The sequence below is a fragment of the Salvelinus namaycush genome, chromosome 2 (genome assembly GCF_016432855.1).
Source record: "Salvelinus namaycush isolate Seneca chromosome 2, SaNama_1.0, whole genome shotgun sequence".
NCBI classification, from domain to species: domain Eukaryota; kingdom Metazoa; phylum Chordata; class Actinopteri; order Salmoniformes; family Salmonidae; genus Salvelinus; species Salvelinus namaycush.
In genome coordinates this window covers 22960631-22979960 of record NC_052308.1, presented here as the reverse complement: position 1 = coordinate 22979960, position 19330 = coordinate 22960631, and the positions used below count along the sequence as shown (strand labels likewise).

Here is a 19330-nt window from a genome sequence, read left to right as displayed (position 1 = left end):
GTCAGAAATAGTCTCGCAGCAAAGACACATCTAAGCACTTTATAAATGCACAGATCTGATTAAAATAAAGCCATGAGGGCCTCCCGGGTGGCAGAGTGGTCTAGGGCACTGCATCGCAGCGCTAGCTGTGCCACCAGAGACTCTGGGTTCGCGCCCAGGCTCTGTCGCAGCCGGCCGCGACCGGGAGGTCCGTGGGGCGACGTACAATTGGCCTAGCGTCGTCCGGGTTAGGGAGGGTTTGGCCGGTAGGGATATCCTTGTCTCATCGCGCACCAGCGACTCCTGTGGCGGGCCGGGCGCAGTGTGCGCTAACCGAGGTTGCCAGGTGCACGGTGTTTCCTCCGACACATTGGCTGGCTTCCGGGTTGGATGCGCTGTGTTAAGAAGCAGTTGGTTGGGTTGTGTTTGGGTTGTGGGTTGTGTTTCGGAGGACGCATGGCTTTCGACCTTCGTTTCTCCCGAGCCCGTACGGGAGTCGTAGCGATGAGACAAGATAGTAATTACTAACAATTGGATACCACAAAATTGGGGAGAAAAAGGGGGCAAAAAAAATATATATATATATATAAATAAAAAATAAAGCCATGATTGGATTTTTTAAAATGATCATAACCCATTGTCAATTATGATAATTTAAAAGATTTGAATGGTTGTGATTTTAATTGAATAGCTAATTCAAATAGATTTCCAATACAAGTAATTACTGGGTTAGTTCCATCTCATATTTCATAAGATATATACAGTGCCTTAGGAAAGTATTCAGACCCCTTGACTTGTTCCACCTTTTGTTAGGTTAAGGCCTTATTCTAAAATTGATTAAATAGTTTTTCCCCCTCATCAATCTACACACATTATCCCATAATGACAAAGGAAAAACATGATTTTAAAGACTGAAATATCACATTTACATAAGTATTCAGACCCTTCACTCAGTAATTTGTTGAAGCACCTTTGGCAGCGATTACAAGCTGAAGTCTTCTTGGGTATTTGGGGAGTTTCTACCACTCTTCTCTGCAGATCCTCTCAAGCTCTGTCAGGTTAGATGGGGAGCTATTTTCAGGTCTGCCCAGAGATGTTAGATCGGGTTCAAGTCCGGGCTCTGGCTAGACCACTCAAGGACATTCAGAGACGTGTCCCGAAGCCACTCCTGCGTTGTCTTGGCTGTGTGCTTAGGGTCGTTGTCATGTTGGAAGGTGAACCTTCGGCCCAGTCTGAGGTCCTGAGCGCTCTGGAGCAGGTTTTCATTAAGGATCTGTCTGTACTTTGCTCCGTTCATCTATGCCTCGATCCTGACTAGTCTCCAAGTCCCGGCCGCTGAAAAACATCCCCATAGCATGATGCTGCCCCCACCATCCTTCACCGTAGGGATGGTGCCAGGTTTCCTTCAGGCGTGACACTTGGCATTCAGGCCAAAGAGTTGAATCTTGGTTTCCTCAGACCAGAGAATCTTGTTTCTCATGGTCTGAGAGTCCTTTAGGTGTCTTTTCGCAAACTCCAAGCAGGCTGCCATGTGCCTTTTTGCAATTATAAACTGGTTACCAACATAAATAGAAGAGTAAACAAGTATTTTTGCATCCTACCCATGGTTTATTGTCTGATATACCACAGCTTTCAGCCAATCAGCATCCAGGTTCCAAACTACCTAGTGTATAATGGCATTCATCCCATGTTGGAGACTCAATTAAAGAATAATTTAAAATATGTAGTCAGTGAACTCAATGGATTAATAGAGAACAACTACTCATCTATCTATGTTATGGACTGGAAGCATGTTGAGACAAAATCTGAGATTAAATCCATGCTAAAATAGTGTGCAAAACTCTCATCAAGGCAAAGGGTGGCTACTTTGAAGAATCTCAAATAAAAAATATATGTTGATTTGTTTAACACTTTTTTGGTTACTACATGATTCCATATGTGTTATTTCATAGTTTTGACATCTTCACTATAATTCTACAATGTAGAAAATAGTAAAAAATAAAGAAAAACCCTGGAATGAGTAGGTGTGTACAAACTGTTGACTGGTACTGTAGGTGGAGGTTGAGATGTACGTGTCCTAGTGAAAGGAGAGGAAGTTCATGTTTTTCGGGATGTTCTTCCTCAGAGGGTGCAGCATCAGAATCAGCAGGCTAAATCCCTCACACACTAACCCCTTCAGAGAGGACATAGGGTACGACAGTCTGCCTCCTCCCCCCACCCCACACATATACCTCCTTACCTCACACATACTCATGCACACACACAAATCTCATAAGATTCTCGGTGCAGACTAAGCCTTTCTATGTGGAAATTATGACAATGTGTGTGTCCATGTGTGCTCATCCATTCCTGTGTGTGTGTGTTACCTGTTGGGAGTGGTCTAGCTGCTGGAGGTGCTCCATGTATATGGATTTCCTTCTCTACTGAACATGTGTAGGATGTGGGGGATTGTAAGGGACTGTAATTCTGCATCCAGCGTCTATGGAGAATGATGAATCTACACACAGAGTCAAATACAAGCAAATTTAGATCATCGCAAATTGCACACGTCCCCTGTCCCTCTCTAGAAAAACAAAGGTGAAATATGTCATTATACTCTAATACAGGGGTACTCAACTCTTACCCTACGAGGTCTGGAGCCTGCTGGTTCTGTTCTACCTCATAATTAATTGCACTGGTGTCCCAGGTCTAAAATCAGTCCCTGATTAGAGGGGATCAATGGAAAAAGGCAGTGGAACTGGCTTGGAGGTCCAAAGTGTAGTTTGAGGGCTCTAGTATATACAGATCCATACCATGCTAGGCAGGGAATGGCAGAAGTGTTGTGCCTGCCTGCCTATATGTGTAGTGTCACTGTCAACACTGCCAGCTTCAATCTCACCCAGTTGTGCAGGTGTAGTGCTGGCCATAAGCAGGCATGCTCAGCATGCCCACCTATTTCTCTACAGATATACTCACTAATTACCATTGAGAATAATTGAATGACTGAACAAATGAACGATCAACCTTAATTCCTTTCATCTCTGGCTTTATTGGGTGGAGGGAATGACCACCTATAGCCAGCTACCTACACCATATAGATACAAAAATAGATTTAAAAAACTACACCATATAGACAATGGTTGATCATTAATTTATACTCACCTGATGGCAGAGAGTGGGTGATGGTCAAAACTTGGCATGTCAAGCCGTTTTCCTTGTACAGTATAACTTGACACAGACACACACACACAGTAGGTAGCGTTAGCATTTAACGTTAGCTCGATGCTTGGTGGCTTTTAATATCAGCTTTCGATTTTGTCTGTCACTATCAGTAAAGCCACCAAGTATTGAAGGCAGCTAGCTAGTTAGCTAACTAACTACACGTACTTGTTGGTGGTCCTATTTAGAACTAACCTGGAGAAAGCTAGCTAGCTGAAGCGATGATCAGATAACTTCAGATAGTCACACATATTTTACTTAGAAAACAGCTAGCACTGCTAGTAGCAGAATACGTATCATCAAATATTTTTATAACTAAAACATGATTGTTCTATCTATGGTATCATGTTGTAGCCCCTCGTCTCTACGTCCACGTTATCTGTTCATTAATTACATATTGTGGACAGGACAACGTTATATAAAAAAAAAGAACGTTATGTAGCAAGTCTGGTATTTCAGTTCAGCCTTGGCTTGGCAATGCCAGACAAATTCAGGCGTAGTTACGACAAGTTAGTTTAGTAGCTAGCTAGCGACTGAAAGCAGTCAACCCTTGGGACGTATCCACAATTCCGACGTCCATACCCTAACCATTTTAAACGTCAACTACGTCCCAAAGATACCGAATAGCACAGACCGTCATGCGTGCATAATGTGTTTCCGGGTATGTTGCAGGTGATTACCGGTTTTTGAACCGTCGATGGTAGGTTTTCGATATTTTATACTGTTTTGAACATATTTTCTGCCGTTTTGTTTTGGAACTGCGTCTTTTCATCACAATGATGTCTTTCATACCAAGCGGTGCAAATGGTGGGAGGATGTTAGTTCTGTTCATTGTAGTCTCGTAACCAACGTCACCATAACCAAATAACTAGCTAACGTGACAACTGCTAATGGCTATCTATTCTTCCGCTAGCATTGATTCTAATAGCTAGCTAACCCAAATAGCTATTTTTGCTCTATTTGTCTGCGGTATATTGGTAGTTGTTTTGGATTTTATATGTGACCTTTATTTGAATTAGTTTTGTCTTCTCTGGCTTTGCATACCGTTATGGTGGTCGTGAAGGGTTGTTAGCTTGTTTGCTAACGTTAACTAACTACGTTAGTAACTGCGATGCAACCAAGACTTGACACTTCATTGTGCAGCTCAATGTCAAAGCGCTCTTGGTTGCATCGAAAATAACTAACTAACTACTATGTTAGCAACCTAGCTAGCAACCAAAATGAGTGAAGTATTTTTTTATTGAACCTTTATTTAACTACGGTAGCATAACTAACTAGGCTGTATAATAATGCTACTATCACTTATTATATCGTCCCCTACCAAATATCTGAACGCCGTCACTTAAAATAATCCCAACAGACAGAGGAGCATTAACGTTACCTAACTACTATAGAAGTTAATTGATTGACGTTGGTTGATTGTAGCTAACGTTAGCCAGTAAGTTACCACATGTGTGAATTACCATATTATAGCCAGCCAGCAGACTGTCAAGCCAGCTAGCTACCTAGATGATTTAACTTGACAAAATATAACGTTAGCTATAATATGATTAACTCACCGTCTCTGACAATAGCAGACTGTCAGTCAAGCATCGTCATCGTTCATGTCAGTGGCTCGACTCGGTTGAAACGTCTTGTCCAGCTCAGCATGGTGTATTGGTGATTGCATTACTATCTGGGTGCATTGATTCAGGATATACCCATGTGAAACACTGTTAAAAGTCTGTGTAAAGCTAATGATGATGATGATGTAATCTATTTAAACTTAATCTCATTACCAGGTCCTATACATCAATGGGAAGACATAAACGGTTTTGGAAAGCCCTGCTGAAGTGAAGTTTTTTGCTTGAATTACTCTCGAACCCCACTGGATGTGAGCACTCATCTGTATTGTTATGCAAAGTATTGGAAGTGTGAACCTAGGAGTGTACTTTAGAAGTCATTGTTCAAGAAAACATTTTGGAGAACCTTAAGTCCCTATGGCTTCATGAATGCATAGAGCCCCAGAAATTAGTGAAGTACTGCTGGATAACCGAATTTCAGGGAGAGGGCCAGGGACTCAAGACATGGAGGTCGACGGAGAGGTACTCAAACCTACAAATGATGCACTTCTAGAAAGGGAGGAGAGGATTGAGGTTGGGGACAATGGGATGGAGAGGACCTCTGAGGTCCTATCGCCACTGGAGGCCCTGGCTCCCTCGGACAGTCTTGACATTCAGGATCATGCCACATCAGGTCCTGTGATGACAGACCATGGCCATACAGAGAAGATCCCAGGGGGAGTTGATTTAGAGCCCCCTATAGACTGGTTTGAACCCCTGGAGGATGACAATTATGAAGATGACACACAGGGCTTGGACATGGGCCTTGCTATGGGGGAGCGACACATAAATAGCAGAGGGGATGCTGAAGAGGAGAGTGTTGCAGGGAGCGAAAGGAGCGGAAGCGTGGCAGGCAGTGAGAGGAACATCAAGAACAACAACAACCTGTATGTTGAGTGATATGTGACACTTGATTTGACTAGCATTGACTGCTGTTCTAGTAATGTTTATTATAGGGTAATAGTGACAGACTCAGAACATTTTACAAAACACATTTACTTGAAGAACAGTGCAGATGCCAAGTTTGGTAACAGAATGAAGGCACAAACTGTCATTCTGTTACCAAACTTAATCTGTACTGTTCTTCAAGTAAATGTGACTTTAAAATGTTCAGTGGAAATTGTTAAAAGTTGTCCTTGTGTTTTTTATAGTTGTAGGGTTTGTTTAGCTTTGCAATCATTGGTTTTTGTTTCACATATACTATCGTTCAAAAGTTTGGTCACTTAGAAATGTCCTTGTTTTTGAAAGAAAAGTACAGATTTTGTCCATTAAAATAACATCAAATTGATCAGAAATACAGTGGAGACATTGTTAATGTTGTAAATGACTTGTAGCTGGAAACGGCAGATTTTTATATAGAATATCTACATAGGTGTACAGAGGCCCATTATCTGCAACCATCACTCCTGTGTTCCAATGGTATGCTGTGTTAGCTAATCCAAGTTGATCATTTTAAAAAGGCTAATTGATCATTAGAAAACCATTTTGCAATTATGTTAGCACAGCTGAAAACTGTTGTTCTGATTTAAAGAAGCAATAAAACTGGCCATCTTTAGACTAGTTGAGAATCTGGAGCATCAGCATTTGTGGGTTCGATTACAGGCTCAAAATGGCCAGAAACAAAGAACTTTCTTCTGAAACTCGTCAGTCTATTCTTGTTCTGAGAAATGAAGGCTATTCCTTGCGAGAAATTTCCAAGAAACTGAAGATCTCGTACAACGCTGTGTACTACTTCCTTCACAGAACAACGCAAACTGGCTCTAACCAGAATAGAAAGAGGAGTGGGAGCCCCCGGTGGACAACTGAGCAAGAGAACAAGTACATTCGATTGTATAGTTTGAGAAACAGATGCTTCACAAGTCCTCAACTGGCAGCTTCATTAAACAGTACCCGCAAAACATCAGTCTCAACATCCACAGTTCTGTTAGCCTTTTTAAAATGATCAACTTGGATTAGCTAACACAGCATGCCATTGGAACACAGGAGTGATGGTTGCAGATAATGGGCCTCTGTACACCTATGTATATATTCTATATAAAAATCTGCCGTTTCCAGCTACAATAGTCATTTACAACATTAACAATGGCTACACTGTATTTCTGATCAATTTGATGTTATTTTCATGGACAAAAAAATTGCTTTAATTTAAAAAACAAGGATATTTCTAAGTGACCCCAAACTTTTGAAAGTGGTGTACATTTAAAGGGAAAAATCTGAATCTCTGTTACCGTTGCCCTATAAGAACATGTCAGGATTTCACAGGCCCAGACTAAATCAATACAGAAGTTGGATAATTTACTCTCCAACATAGAAGTAGCCTACATTTTAAAGAATAATTTTTCTGTGTGTGAAATAGGCCCCAAATGTTCTTTCTTGTAGCAAATATGTAGCCAGTCAAACTATACAAAAAGTAGCCAGTTGATGTGCTTTCCAGTTATATTTTATGCTCTTATGATGACAATACTTTGACATTTAGTTTTTATTTTATGCCAGGTTTTCTGTTTATAGGCGGAAGAAAAGAGTGAAAACTGAAGAGGGCTGGGAGGACTGCCCGGCACTTGGAGAGGGGTGGAAGCGCAAGGCGGTTGTTCGTCGCTCGGGTTCTAGTGTTGGCCAGAGTGACGTTTATTACATGAGGTAAAAACATTCTGGCAAAACTCTATACATTTTTAGACCAATGGCCAGTTTATATTTTTAACAACTGATATTGTCTTATGACGTAAGGTTCATTGTTATTTACTAAGGCTCACTTGCTGTACCTATTGTGTGAATATACCACACAAAAATGTGGTAGAAACAATTAACCTAATAATACAGGCTCACTGCACATGCATTTTATGTCAGTATTATATGCTTTTAAGTGACTTTAAACCATTGATTCCACTAATGGGTCACACTATCTTTCTTCCCTTCTCTGTTCCCCGAAGTCCGAGTAATGAGCGTGTGAGAAGTAAGGTTGAGCTTTCCAAAGTCCTGGCAGATACTCTGGACATGACAATGTTTGATTACAAAGCAGGGGTGTTCAGGGGTGCTGGACAACCCAAGACACTGCGCCTGAGAAAGGTTATAAAAGAAAAAGCTCCCAGCATTTACACTTGAAATGATAACTTTTCTTTACCTTCACTAATTTCAATGTGTTTTCTAACAACTTCCATCTCGTCTCTTCCAACCCATGGTCTGTTAGAACATACGGAAGGATCATTCTACCTCAGTGGACTGTGGCTTTTCCTCAGAGTCCAGCTCCATGGGCACACCAAGCAGAGACCCCCAACTCCAACATATCACTCCCCCAAGACCAAACACCTCTCTCACACAGATAAGCTCAGCCTCTGTCGCTCATGATGTGGAAGGTATGAAGCACGGTGCAACTAAACTGCCCTGGAGCCCTGTGTCAGCGCTTTCAGTCTCCATCAATGGGAAGGCTGGTTCAGAGCCCTCCTTTTGGTGAGTCAAATGCTCCTATATTATCTCGTAATTTTATCACTGAGAATTAAACATCTTCAATCTAACTACATGTGATCTAAAATGTAATGTACATAATCCCTGAAAGTAATTATTTATCATGAGAGGACGATAAAGAGTAACTAGTTATTCTGCATACTCACCTTTCTGGTCATTGAAAAAAAAAAAAAAAAAAAATTGCTGAGGTGTAATCACTTTTGAGGGTTGAGGTACAAATAAGATTAAAATATGAAATATTGTATGACTTATTTCCTATTCAACAAAACTATGAATAAGGCTTGAAATGACTTGTATGCTTTCTAAATATGGTATAATCAAATTATAAAACCACTAACTATAATATTTCACCTTCCTTATAACTGTAAATGCATATTTGTATGTTTAGTGTTAGAGAAAATGTCCATATTTTCTGAAGGGCTCTCTTGATCAAAACTTCAGCCCCCACCGCTGTGAACGTCACAAAGAGCTCTAGCCTGGCTTCCCGAACTCGTTAGGAACTCACCTTTCACTTCATATTAATTATGTCCATCTATGACAGTGGTCACAAACCTATCCTTAGTCAAGATCACTTTCACAATAGAAAAGCAAGCCGAGATCTACCACTCAGATAATTTAAGTCATGTTTAAAAAAAAAAATATATATATATATATATACCCTAATAAAAACAGTTGTGTAGGAATGAGGTTTGTGCAATAGACCTAATACATTATCACAGCATATTGGCTATATTCCAGGCCTACCAATGTTGTTATATTCCTCAATATTTAAATAGACACAATGATATTAATAATTAAAACACAGGGCTATCAATACACTTGGCTACTATACATTACAGTGGAAGTAGGGAGATGCACATTTTGTTTTGTAATAGATTTTTATAAAAACAGTGACATTGCGGATAACTTAAACATGAACTCACTCTTTGCTGTATTCTTTTACAGTCTCTCAGTGGTCATGGTTTTAAAAGTTATTACATTTTACGTAGGCTAGTATAAAACTTGGTGCCAGGGTTGTGGAAGCTCTGTAGGCATGGTGATTTGAGCTATCCGATTGGCCAGTGCAGTAGGCACACTCAATTTAGCCAGAGATCTCCCGGTCCACCGATTAGGCAGAGTTTGCCTTTTCAGCCAAATTTTAATGGTTCAAAATAGGAAGACTTTGCTTACCCGGTGCACAGGGCTTCTGACTCAAGTGCACCTTCTGCCAACAGCGCAACACGATAAAGAAATAATAAGTGCGCAAGCTTTTATCGTTGACTTTTCTACAGAGATGTTTGGTGATCTTCATGCCTTGAAGATCAACCAGTGACAAAGTTTTCTGTTTAAAATCGATGAATTATTTTAGATTAATGGCTATAAATTGATCTATGAATGTTCTATAGCGATGAACCACTCTCCTGCTGCGTTATGATGTAAGGCTTGCAGGCATGTGCGTTGTCAATGGCTGTGATGTAGGGTTCAGCCCGGAGCTGATAGACGGTCGGAAGAGCGAATGAAATGGTAGGAGGGACATCCCAGCTGCAAGTGGTTTCAGATTTCACATCCTACTTCACACAGGCTAAAACAATATACAATTGTGTCTGTGGGAACCAGGGCTATCGCCCAATGCAAGCCATCTCGATCTACGCTGTCCACAGATTTATTACAAATGTATGTCGGTTGGAACTGGTACCAGAACCAATCAGGTCCCTTAAACAGGGGACTTTACATCTAAGAGGTTTTTTAAGTTTAACACATTTTAATACGTAATCATGGTTTAGGCTATATGTCAGCTTGAGTGTTAAAAAAAAAAATATATATATATACAGCTTTTGCACGTTAAATAAGCAAAGAATACATGGGAGTGATTGTGATGTTACGCCCTTTGAACCTTAGGTAACTTGCTTCAATACTCTTTATTTCAGCGTCTGTACCATTTGTGATAATTCATACACAGGCTTTGAGTATGAAAGACAGATGAAGAATCCCTGTTGCCCCAAATGCAGGGGTATGTCATCTTATTTAATGTCAATCTAATGAAAGGAAAGCCATTACACAAATGCCTTATTGTTTATGAAGGTTCCATTTGAGATTGTGTTAACAGTATCTCTCATTTCTTTAGGCAAGAATCCAGTTTATCAAAGATTCAGGAAGGTAAACAAGTGTTCCTCAACTAACTACTCCCATAATTTCTCTGTTTTTAACACACTTTCATGCTCCTTATAGTTTGTGTTTTGGACTTTTTCCCTTTACTTAATTCATTTTAACATAGTTAAACAATGATTAATCAACATGGGTCTGAATGGAGGGGAATACTCTAAATTTCCTTATCTTTTATAGTGGATTCCTTGTGGTAACTGTAAGGCTTGCCTTACCACAGAGGATTGTGGGAGCTGTGCTAACTGCAAAAAAGCGCTGAACCCTGACTCCAGAAAACCTGTCAGCTGTCGGAAACGCAAATGTTTATGTCCGATCCGCAAGGTACAGACTCAGATCACATTTGTATTTTATTTGTCACGTGCCGAAAACAACCGGTGTAGACTTTACCCTGAAATGCTTGCTTACGAGCCTTTCCCAACGAAGCAGAGTTTTTTTTTAAATAAGAAAAATAGTAACACGTGAAGTAAAATGCACAAGAACTAAGCCATTATACAAGGAGTATCAGTACCAGATCAATGTGCAGAGGTACGAGGTATTGTAGGTAGCTATGTTTACTGAACAAAAATATAAATTCAACATGTAACAATTACAAAGATTTTACTGAGTAACAGTTCATATAAGGAAATCAGTCAATTGAAATAAAGTAATAGGCCCTACTCTATGGATTTCACATGACTAAAAATACAGATATGCATCTGTTGGTCACAGATATCTTTAAAAAAAATGGTAGGCGCGTGGATCAGAACCAGTCACTATCTGGTGTAACTTCCATTTGCCTCATGCAGCGCGACACCTCCTTTGCATAGAGTTGATCAGGCTGTTCATTGTGGCCTGTGGAATGTTGTCCCACTCCTCTTCAGAAGCTGTGCGAAGTTGCTGGACAAGAGCGGGAACTGGAACACGCTGTCGTACACGTCGATCCAGAGTATCCCAAATATGCTCAAAGAGCGACATGTCTGGTGAGTATGCAGGCCGTGTAAGAACTGGGATATTCTCAGCATCCAGGAATTGTGTATATATCCTTGCGACATGGGGCCATGCATAATCATGCTGAAACATGAAGGTATAGCGGCGGATGAATGACACGACTATGGGCCTCAGGATCTCGTCACGTTATTTCTGTGCATTCAAATTGTCATCGATAAAATGAAATTGTGTTCGTTGTCCGTAGCTTATGCTTGCCCATACCATAACCCCACTGCCACCATGGGACACTGTTCACAACGTTGACATCAGCAAACCGCTCGTCCACATGACGCCATACACGTGGTCTGCGGTTGTGAGGCCGGTTAGACGTACTGCCAAATTCTCTAAAATGTTGGAGGCGACTTATGGTAGAGAAATTAACATTCAATTCTCTGGCAACAGCTCTGCTGGACATTCCTGCAGTCAGCATGCAAATTGCACGCTCCTTCAACTTCAGACATCTGTGACATTGTGCTGTGACAAAACTGCACATTTTAGTGGCCTTTTATTGTGCCCAGCACAGGTTGCACTTGTGTAATGAGTATGCTGTTTAATCAGCTTCTTGAAATGCCACACCTGTCAGGTGGATGGATTATCTTGGCGAAGGAGAAATGCTCCTTAACAGCGATGTAACCAAATTTGTTCACTGAATTTAAGAGAAGCTTTTTGTGCGTATGGAACATTTCTGGGACCCAAGTTTTAATTGTTGGACATCAAAGACTATAAAAATACCAGTAAATTAGCACCAAGTGATTTTAATTTTGGAAATCTGTTCCAAAGTATTCCCACGCATAATAGAGAGATACACAGTACCAGTCAAAAGTTTGGACACACCTACTCATTCAAGGGTTTTTCTTTATTTTTACTATTTTCTACATTGTAAAATAATGGTGAAGACATCAAAATGATGAAATAACGCATATGGAATCATGTAGTAACCAAAATAGTGTTAAACAAATCTTAATATATTTTAGATTCTTCAAAGTAGCCACCCTTTGCCTTGATGAAAGCTTTGCACACTCTTGGCATTCCCTCAATCAGCTTCACCTGGAATGTTTTTCCAACAGTCTTGAAGGAGTTCCCACATATGCTGAGCACTTGTTGGCTGCTTTTCACTCTGGTCCAACTCATCCCTAACCATCTCAATTGGGTTGAGTTCGGGTGATTTTGGAGGCCGGGTTATCTGATGCAGCACTCCATTACTGTCGTGTCGTCAGCAAACTTGATGGTGTTCGAGTCGTGTGTGGCCACACAGTTGTGGATTAAAAGGGAGTACAAGGGAGTACAAGAGGGGACTAAGCACACACCTCTGAGATGCCCCCTTGTCTAAGGTCAGTGTGGTGGAGTTTTAGTTGCCTACCTTCACCACCTGGGTACGGCCAGTCAGGAAGTCCAGGATCCAGTTGCATCTCTCTGATAGGAGACTCTCTCGAACGAACCTCCTCCATCTTATTCTCGAGTGACTGGACATTTCACAGTAGAATGGAGGGGAGTGCCGGTCAATTTTTCTCTTCGTCTTAGTCCCGCCAAGATACCGGCCTGTCTGTCGTGTCTACGCCTGCGGTGTTTTAGTAGCTCATTTAAACAAAGGAATGGTGTCCTGTATAAACAACGGAACAGCTGAGTCTAAGTTAAAGACAGAAGAAAAGACGGACAATGAATGAAGAAATAAGTGATCCTATTTTGATTGTTTTATTTGTTTTGTATTTCAGCACAAACCCGAAAGTCCCCAAAAGTTGGATCCCCATCCCATGATGAATTTCAAGGTAATTGACTAGAATCCTATTACCAAGTGTATTCTAATGTGTCTTTCAAAGTAAATAACAAATCTGAATGCATGTATATGAAAAATGCTGAGGCTATTGAGTATCTATTCCGCTTACTCAATTTAAGAGCAGCATTTCCCGCAGTTTATTTGTAATGTTCTCCTCACGTCTCCATGAAAAGCTCCCATAACTGAATATAAATTTTTTTTTTTGGCAGATTGACAGCGGAGAATTGCAGGTAACAATACCCAGCCATCTCTAATAATACTCCTCCAATCCTGACCTCATTGTTAATTGAATATGCAATGGAAACAATGAATGTAATTGAATAAAGACCCAAGGAGAGGGCAGAACAGATCTTACTCTTTATTCCCACAGAACTCCACTCCTCAATACAGTGACCCCGAAGACTTCTCTGTGAATGTCGATATAGATGATGACGATGAAGAGTTTGATGGTGATGATGCCGACTATGAGGTAAGCTCTGCTTCAAGAAATATGTCCTACCCCACTTCTATCTAGGAGTTCCCTCTGCTGGCCCATTACCCCCCCCCCCCCCCAAATATAAAAACCATACTCTCCCTACAGAGGTCTCCATCTGAAGTTGGTCACAGTTTGGGCCAACAAGCTCCTTTATCTGTCCATTGGATATCTAGACAGTGACATGTATTAGTTCAGATATATATTTTTTTCTTTATCAGTTTTTTTTTTTTTCCTCATTCTGTCTTTCAGGCTTGGATAAGGAAACGTAAGCGACGCTCCTGTGGGAAGTGTGAAGCTTGTAATAGTAGGATGGACTGTGGCACTTGTGATTTCTGCATAGACAAACCGAAGTTTGGAGGCAGCAATAAGAAGAGACAGAAGTGCCGTCTGCGGCAGTGCCAGAAACAGGCCATGGTAAGGGTTGATTACTCACATATGTTGAGATGATTGTCAATCATATCAGCATTTGAGGGTGACAAAAATTTTGGCAAATCCTTTTGTGAATTAGTCCTTGTAATTAAGCAATGGCCATACTCATTTTTATGTTATGAATGGACTCCTAACAATGTTTTCAATGGTGCTCTTATGTGTATGTATGTGTTTGACAGAGACACTTGTTGCCCTTTCAGTTGGGTCAGACTGATTTTGGGTCCGAAGAGGGGTGGGTGCAGCTTGGCAGGCCTAGACCTCACTTTACATACAGTCGCAAGACTACCCCAAAGAAAAGTAAAACACCGCAGCGGGAAGTGGACCTGGAGTTCACTGATGATATAGACGAGCCTCTGCAGGTAGAAGATGATCACTCCATGGAAACAGTGAGTTCTGCTATGTGGAGATAGCCTTTCCCTATTTTGTTGTTACATTTTTTTTTATTGTTGTCCCACGTCATCGTCACATTATTGTGATTGTCTTGAGTACAGGATTCCATGCAAATACTGATACATACACTACATGACCAAAAGTATGTGGACACCGGCTCGTCGAACATCTCATTCCAAGATCCTGGGCATTAATATCGAGTTGGTCCCCTCCCTTTGCTGCTCATGTTGGAACATTGCTGCAGGGACTTGCTTCCATTCAGCCACAAACGCATTAGTGAGGTCGGGCACTGATGTTGGGCGATTAGGCCTGGCTCGCAGTCGGCATTCCAATTCATCCTGAAGGTGTTCGATGGAGTTGAGGTCAGGGCTCTGTGCGGGCCAGTCAAGTTCTTCCACACTGATCTCGAAAATCGATTTCTGTATGGATCTCGCTTTATGCACAGGGGCATTGTCATGCTGAAATGGGAAAGGGCCTTCCCCAAACTCTTGCCACAAAGTTGGAAGCACAGAATTGTCTAAAATGTCATTGTATGCTCTGGGGTTAAGATTTCCCTTCATTGGAACTAAGGAGCCTAGCCCGTACCATGAAAAACAACCCCAGACCATTATTCCTCCACCAAACTTTACAGTTGGCACTATGCATTGGGGCAGGTAGCATTCTCCTGGCATCCGCCAAACTCAGATTTGTCTGTCGGACTGCCAGATAGTGAAGTGTGATTCATCACTCCAGAAAACACGTTTCCACTGCTCCAGAGTCCAATGGCGGTGAGCTTGACACCACTCCAGCCGATGCTTGGCAATGTCCATGGTGATCTTAGGATCTTAGGCATCCTATAACGGTGCCACTTTGAATGTCACTAACCTCTTCAGTAAGGCCATTCTACTGACAATGTTTGTCTATGGAGATTGCATGGCGGTGTTGTCATTTTTTTATATTTATGCCTGTCAGCAACAGGTGTGGATAAATTAGCTGAATCCACTAATTTGGAAGCGTGTCCACATACTTTTGTATATATTTATATAGTGTACATTAAACTGAATTATACCAAAGTTTTTAAAATCATGTGCGCCCACTTTCTTCTCACTGTCTTATGTCTGTTATTGTCGTAGGCACATTGGCGCCCTATGCTTCCCAGCAGTAGCATACCCCAGGATGAGAACTTCAGAAACCAGCTACCGACAGTCCAGGTTAGTATCAAATTGAATTTAAGCTTTTGTTTAGGTTTACTTTTGTGGCATTCACCTTTCGGTGCTAAGTTATTTTTTACTTAGTATTCCAATACACAATCATTTCAACAGATTTCTCGTATTTTACAGGTGCATAAAGAGACGATGGAAATTGTCAAAAAGAATGCGCTTATGGAGCGTGTCCCGCATATCCTCAACCATTTAAGTTCTCCAGCAGTGAGTCACCCTCCTCTTTACCTTATTGAAATTCTCTTAAGCATGCAATGTTTTACACTGCAGTATAATAAAATCACAATCCAGGAGAGGTTAGCTCTAGTAATTGTTTGACCTATGGCTAGTGCTCTTCAGTGTTTAACTTTTAACATTTTAGACTGGAGTATGGTGTATTTCTCTTTCTTATTGCCCAGTATTGCACACTGTTCAAACCGGCGGATCCCCCAGTGCAATATGGTGGACCTCCAGGTGAGAATACGTCCTTGGCAGCCCCAGATGGACAGAGTGGAATGAACGGAGGAAGGCTAAGTGTGGAGGAGGATGTAGAAATGCCGTCTGGAGAGCCTGAAGTAGAGGAGGTCACACCTATGGTAAGTGACCACTTCCTGCTTTGGTGCGTAGGTACACTTTACAGCATTGTAACCAATATTTAAGGCTAATAATTACCTTTTCGTTTGACTACAGGAAGTTCTATATTAGTTATTATGCTTGGATTTAAAATGTTAAGATATTCTATTAGAAATACATGTGCAAGTAAATCTCTAACTGGCGTAAGAGTGGAGTGGAATTGATTCCAACTGCATTTTGTTACCCCTATTATGTTCTCTGTAGATCACTCAGATCTTCAGTTTGGCTGACAGTGCAGGAACAAGTGGGATTGACCAGGACCATGAGCTGCTAAAGCTACTGGAGTCCCTGCGCAGCTCTGCACTCCCCACACTCTGGTTTGCCATAATGGTGGAGGGCCCGACGCTACAGCTACTGCAGTGCTCCAAGCTCTCCCACATGGTGGACACAACTGTCCAGATTGATCTAGGCTTCTGCTATCAGATCTGTGTACAGGGCCAGCAGCTGCTCCTCACCCACCCACTGTATGAAGCTCACCCATCTGGCCTGACCTCTGTGCCCCAGGTAGTGAACCTGCTGCTAGATCTGGAGAAGTACAATGTGTGCCAGGGGGTCCCGAACAAGGAGCAGCCATTCAGCCAGGCTCCAATCATCATTGAGCGGGCATCGACCTGTGACTTTCTGGTACTTAAAGAAACAGAGCACTGTCCGAAGTGTAAGGCCTTATCCTGTAGCTATTAAGAACATTTGGTGCCGCAGGGTCACTTAGCAGGAGAAAACGAAGAAATGGCCACAGTACACACAGCATCACACCTCTGCTCACACAAAACATCTCAAGTCTTTGCTGGGGATGGACAACCAGAACTGGTTTACACACTTACCACTGGACTTTGCAATTAAATGTAAGACATTTTGAAACGGGATGTTTTATTCCCCTTTTCGTAAGTATATCTTACAAATAAATGTACAAATCATTATGGTTTAAAGCCTGCTTTTTTGCAATAGCTTTTCAGGTTTATTGAGGCACTAGTACAGAATACAGATATTATAGCTTTCAGCCGCTCTCTCTCAATGTGAACCGTGTGTTCTGTTTATTTTTCTCTTGTTTAGTGCTCAGTGTGGAAGGTCACAGTGCATCCACATTTCCTCATGTAGATAGATAATAAGTGGTTTATCTTGGTAATGTAAGCAACCTTCAACCTTGACCATAAGCACATGAACATTGTTCGATTAGATCATTGATTTATAAATTAATCAATATGTGAAACCAATGTCCCACATGAAGACCTAAATGGATGGGATTATCACATTCTGTCAACCGTTGGCTGATCTAACCCAATGTTGTTGTTTTGAGAGCAGGGCTTCCAGAACCTCTTCTAGAGGGTGAGACAGTCATAATCCTTATAAGCGTCATCTTCCCATTGCCACTGTCAATCATCATCTGAAGAGAACCACAGCCAAACGGCTTGCTTGATTTGAATTACTCTGTCGGTAGCATGTTATCTTTCACTGCTCATGGAGGTTCTGTTAAGTATCTACAGTGAGGTTGCTCTATTCAGATAGACACATCTGAAAAATACAGTTGTGCTCAAATTGAAGCATTAGTACTTAGTTCTCTTTAAAGCTGTTTTCTAAAACATTTATTTTACATGAAATTAAAATCTGCATTTGAAAAAAGTAAACACTGAAATGATTCTGTCATGACCTGTGAGTTCTATTCCTATGGTTCTGGTCCTTCTTTTTACAGTCTATGCTCTGGTCAGTGTGTTCTTTCTACTTTACACTGCTATGCCATTGAGTTTCTTTATAAGGTTTGGTATCATGGAGAAATATGCGTTTGTAAAATGAGCAAATTCTGCTGATTTTTAATAAAGCCTATTTTTCAAAATTAAGTGGTGGTTTACGATGTAAATGGCTGTGATTCATTAAATTAATTGATATTGTATAAAAGGCAAGCACATTTTTTCAACAACAAAAAATGATTCAGGATAGGATTCATTTTTAAATATGAGGGTACAACAGGAGGCAGTGAATGACCATACTGAAAGAAACTACCTCGGTCTTCTAGCTATAGGCTATTTGGTTATTTTATAAGGCTGAAGCGCGTTACTAATTTATATATTAGGTGTGACCATGGTTTGTGAATTGAGCAAACGGTAATGCAGGACGACACGAGCGCCTTGGACATGTATTCTTGCAAAACGCAGGTATTTATTTAATTCTAAAACATGAGTTAAATTGTAATTGTGTGACATGAAGCATGCTATTAAAAACATATATCTTATCCAAGTAGGACAACCTTTCCCGTGAAAACAGATTTCACGTTTGTTTGTGATGCGCAGTGCAAGGCATCGACGCAAGGGAGGATGGGGGTTGTAGACGCGCGAGAAAAGGGCAGCTGATGAATTTCAATTGGAATATGGAGCCACATTGGATACGCATAAGAACAATATCTGGAAATTATAGCGAATGGGCAATTGCTAGGCTACATTGTAACATTTTAGTCAAAGAACATAATCTCGAGGCTTTGATCGGGCAGTCTCCCGTGGCTTTACAACATTGAACAGCACCATGGAGACAGCACACATCAGTCATATTCTCAGGGATGGGATTCTATAGGCTCTATGAACTCTTCGTTGTAACATTATAGGGACGTGTACATCACGGAAAATATTGTAGCCACAATACATGAGTTCATGGCACGTCTTCGTTAATTTGCGATTTCAAATCTTCATCACTGGGTTCCTTTTCAGGCAAGTAACCTTCTGCAATATAATTTTGTAGAATTACTTTACAGCCGAAACGTGCATTCAAAGTCTGTCCTGACGCAATAAAGAAATGCAATACATGCCTTCATCAACCCTACTGTTGGTGTCCATCTGCGTAGGCTATTGCTGTTTTGGCCTATTTAACCGGGTTTAATTGAATGGTAGTGATGGCCATATGTCTCTCGCTGTTAGAATTACAATTTTTAATCAGTAATATATATTTTTTATAATTATACTATTTGACAACCTCACTACTGACACGGTAATGTATTTGTTGCCTTCCCACTGCGTTCTAATCCTGTCTCACATGAAAAACCAAAACATCTGTCTATTTGGGGTTGTGATTACTACTGGTTGTAGCATACCGTACATTTTGACATTTCATCATGACACATTGA

The 19330-nt window shown here is 41.0% G+C and overlaps 1 protein-coding gene across 1 annotated transcript; it reads left to right on the top strand.

Annotated features, from left to right (window-relative positions):
• The first annotated feature begins 3738 nt into the window (after positions 1-3738).
• On the top strand, positions 3739-18056 carry mbd1b (methyl-CpG binding domain protein 1b). The gene is made up of 17 exons (XM_039009329.1): positions 3739-3877; positions 4959-5665; positions 7272-7415; positions 7706-7841; positions 7963-8222; positions 10145-10227; positions 10342-10373; positions 10560-10700; positions 13058-13111; positions 13329-13349; positions 13490-13588; positions 13844-14008; positions 14203-14409; positions 15526-15603; positions 15733-15819; positions 16011-16187; positions 16429-18056. The coding sequence occupies exons 2-17, from the start codon at positions 5169-5171 to the stop codon at positions 16903-16905; spliced, it is 2658 nt and encodes an 885-aa protein (XP_038865257.1). The 5' UTR covers positions 3739-3877; positions 4959-5168; the 3' UTR covers positions 16906-18056.
• The last annotated feature ends 1274 nt before the right edge of the window (positions 18057-19330 follow it).